The sequence below is a fragment of the Austrofundulus limnaeus genome, unplaced genomic scaffold, assembly GCF_001266775.1.
Source record: "Austrofundulus limnaeus strain Quisiro unplaced genomic scaffold, Austrofundulus_limnaeus-1.0 Scaffold68, whole genome shotgun sequence".
In the NCBI taxonomy this organism is placed as follows: Eukaryota; Metazoa; Chordata; class Actinopteri; order Cyprinodontiformes; family Rivulidae; genus Austrofundulus; species Austrofundulus limnaeus.
The window spans coordinates 1,910,051-1,913,751 of NW_013952470.1; the positions used below are offsets into that span (position 1 = coordinate 1,910,051).

The 3,701-nt window shown below is 38.5% G+C and overlaps 1 protein-coding gene across 1 annotated transcript in view; it reads left to right on the plus strand.

Annotated features, from left to right (window-relative positions):
- Window positions 1-3,701, plus strand: part of pigg (phosphatidylinositol glycan anchor biosynthesis class G (EMM blood group)) — a gene marked incomplete at its 5' end in the record, with an annotated part of 135,656 nt that overhangs the window by 21,318 nt on the left and 110,637 nt on the right. The window contains 1 exon segment of the mRNA XM_014010407.1: window positions 1,775-1,913. Coding sequence (XP_013865861.1) covers window positions 1,775-1,913 — 139 coding nt within the window.

Below are 3,701 nucleotides of genomic sequence, written 5' to 3' on the forward strand. Positions count from 1 at the left end.
TGTTTACTGGACAGAGTGGCGTTGAGACAAACAGACAGGCAGCTTCATTTATCATCTGTTCAGGAGGAAAACGGAGGAGAAATTGTGAACCAGTCTTTGCTGTAACGTGTTTTGGGGTGGAAAGCCACTGGGACGCCATGCTTAGAGAATAAAAGTCTCAGTTTCTCTGAAATGCCTGCGACATACGAAATAACGACTGGTTTGGGTCTGGGTTTGGGGTCTTCATTTTCACCTGGTGGTTGACTGGGTGAGCTCTCTGTAAGATAAATTCTTCACCCACTTCTGTCTCCCTGGCATTTGCTTGTGTTCCGGTGTGTTGTCCAACTTTCTGAGTTGTTGGGATTGTGAATTGCGAGATGAAACGTTTCATTAAAGAAGAATCCATCCAGAGGACCTACTTAATTTTTTCTTATTTTTCTACCTGGATTATTGAGGATCAGGATACTGTAGCCACAGCTGCCCTGGGGCAGACTGACAGAGGGGGGCTGCTGTACTGCACCACCTCTGACCACCATCAGTAGGCAAGATGGATGAAGTGTCTTGCCTAAGGACACAATTACTAAGCCAACTGGAATGGGGGATCGAACCAGCAACCCACCGTCTTCAGGACGACTCCTCTAACCACTCTGCCACAGCCGCCCCATTCCTAGTCCACATGCATTATAGAAGACGTGGTTTTATGGTCAACGTTGGTTTCACTCAGAGAACCACAGTTACTCAAAGTCAACAGCTCAGAGGCAGAACAAGTATTATCCTTCACCTTTTAAGTTTGTTTATTTTGTTGCATCAATTCAAATTTAGTTTACCATTGATGAAAAAACTGTTTTATATGCAACAAACAACAAACAATTATAATGACCCACACACGCGAAGCGTAAGTGTGAGTCATGTTGTTTTTGTAGTTTTTTTTTTTTTTCAGTGATTTTTGGTCAACCGTAGCACAAAAACGGCTGCACCGATCAACATGAAATTTAGCAGGACTGTAGATGAGTCTGACCTACACTGCGCCAGCCAACGGTTTTACGATAGACCCCATATTTGAGGAGGGGGCTCCTTTCAAAGAGGGGGGGTCAGGACATGCAAAAATGCTTATAACTCAGAAACTGTTCAACATAGAAGCTTCAGATTTCTTTTGTTGTTTAACTCTGATGAAGCTCTATCCATCAGGCGCACCAATCAGTGCCCCCCGGACCCCCCAATTTATCTGAAAAAGGGTTATCTGGACATACAAAAACGGTTATAGCTCAATAACTATTAAACAAAGAGCTTCAGATTTTTTGGTTGTTTAGCTCTGATGAGGCACTATCCATCAGGTCAACCAATGCCCCCCCCCCCCCCCCCAAAAAAAGACCCCCATCCAAACCACTACAATTTTGGGATGCACCTAGTAGCATGACATTTATTAGGAATAAAGACTTCTGAGTTCTGGTGCATTTGTGAGTGCGGGGGTCATTATGTTACCACTATGCGGTGTCTAGTTTTTATTTTTTTAGACCTTGTATTTGGCACATGTGTTATAATCATTGCAATACAGTCATATGACCTGTCAGAGTGAGCCGTTTTATTTTATTTCCACCATTTTGTGTAGGTGCCTAAATTTTCTTGTCAGTGAATATAGTCTTTGTTTTCCATAAATTATATACTTCGTTTTATGTCCCTGGATGTCGGAGCACCAAAAAAGTATAACTTTTAGGCTTGAACAAGTGTCATTTTAGATGTTTGAATTAAGCTTGAGATCAAATTTGAACGTCTTCAACCTTGTTTAATTTTTCAGGAGGAAGAGGGATCCTTGCCCTACCTGCTGGTGCTGTGTGGAGATCATGGCATGTCGGAAACCGGCAGCCACGGTGGCTCGTCTGAGCCAGAAGTCAACACGCCTCTGGTTCTCATAAGTCCAGCTTTCAAAAGGAAAGGTAACTGATAATCATCCCTTTAAGAGAAACATGCAGCTTGTCATTAATTACTGACTGTCATTAATTAAGACTGCATGACCTTTTTATAGCTCTTCCAGCTTTTACACCTAAATAATAAAATAATAGAACAAGCAATCATAAATCAAAAGCTTAAAAAAAGTTTTGCAGGCATTTTTTTTGTGTTCCAAAAAAAATTAAAATTGTCATCTTTAAAGTAAATAAGAGTTGTTTTGCAAACAGAAGCCCACAAGCAGACACATGCCTTTCAGTTATAAGGTTGAGTATGAAAGTGTGATTGTGATAATGACGTCTTTATCAGTCAAATCTATTTTTAAGATTCTCCTTTTGTGCCTTTTTTATTTTTACATTATTTATGCTAATGAATCACTTGCTGCAAAAATGGATAGTTTTGTCAGAGCTTTCTGCCTCCTGCAATGCCCACAAATAACTTCAAACTAAGACTTTTTCAGTTATTATTTGATTCTAACCGTTTCAGTAGGGGAAAGATGTACATAAATTCCAAATGATGAATTTTAGTTAGGCATATATTTCCAAAACAGTTGAATGAATTCATAATTTCATTATCAATAAAAAGAGTCACTTTTTGCACTCTTATACTGTATATTTAAACACCTCTTGCAAAATGGTAGAAAATTTTCTGGAAGTGTTAAATAATGTCTGTATGTAACTAGCTGGATCAGATTACTTGAGCTTCACTTTTTAGTCTCATTGCGTCACTGAGAAAACCACAGAAATGGCAGAACATTTAATTGACTTTGCCAGGAGCTTCCTGAGAGGAAAGACCATTTCATTTAGGCATTTCTAGTAATCTAATTTTTTTTACTGTATCTCTTCATCTCCGTTTCATGCTTTTTACTCAAGAGATGTGTTCTAAACAGTTTTACTCAGCTTAAACGATTTGATATTCCCAGTCCTAGAAGATAGATGGATCTGCATATTTGAAGCTGTCAAGGAGGGAACAGCCTGCTTATTCTCCAAAACCTTTGAATTCAGGACTTTTTGTCATTACCACTAATTTTTGTACATAGTGCAATAAAATGGACCAATTTAAATAAAAATATGTCATGCACCCAGAAATAAAATGTTGGAAATGATCATATTAAAACAATATTAGTTATTTTTAACCATAAATGTTAACCATAAGTTTTTTGTTTTAGTTGTGCCTTTCTCTGAGTAAAGTTCATTTATTTAGCACATTGTACAGATGAAAATCAAAAAGTGCTTCACAATAAAATTCAATATAAATGCAGTTGAAAGCTCCAGTTTTAAAACTTGTGGTTCATTTTGTCCCCACGACACCAGGAGTTTTAAATTTGTTCTGAGGAACCACTGGCAGTTTCTGGTTTAAAGATTGGAAATGAAGTGTGAAGGCCCCCACATGCTTGGGCGTAATTCACTCTGTGGAGGTTTATCATTTTTTACAAAGATAAACAACTGATCTCTGCACAGACCTGTCTGGCAAACATCCGCTTCGAGTCCGCACAGAGATAAGTTTTTACTTTTGTGTCCACGTCCTCTGTGGCACCATAATCTGCTGGGTGAGTTCACATTGAACTGTTTTGGGTGTGACACCAAGCAGATAAAGATGAGAATCTGCGTCATTTGTGGATGAAACGGAGTCAAATTTTGAAAACCGGAGGGATTAGAAAACATAGAAACTATATGATACATCAATGAGGGAAAATAAGGATTTTCAGAGAGCAGACAATTTGTTGGAGGAAATAGCTCACACCTTGCATCAAGTTTTTTCTTTTGTTGTTTTAAAGC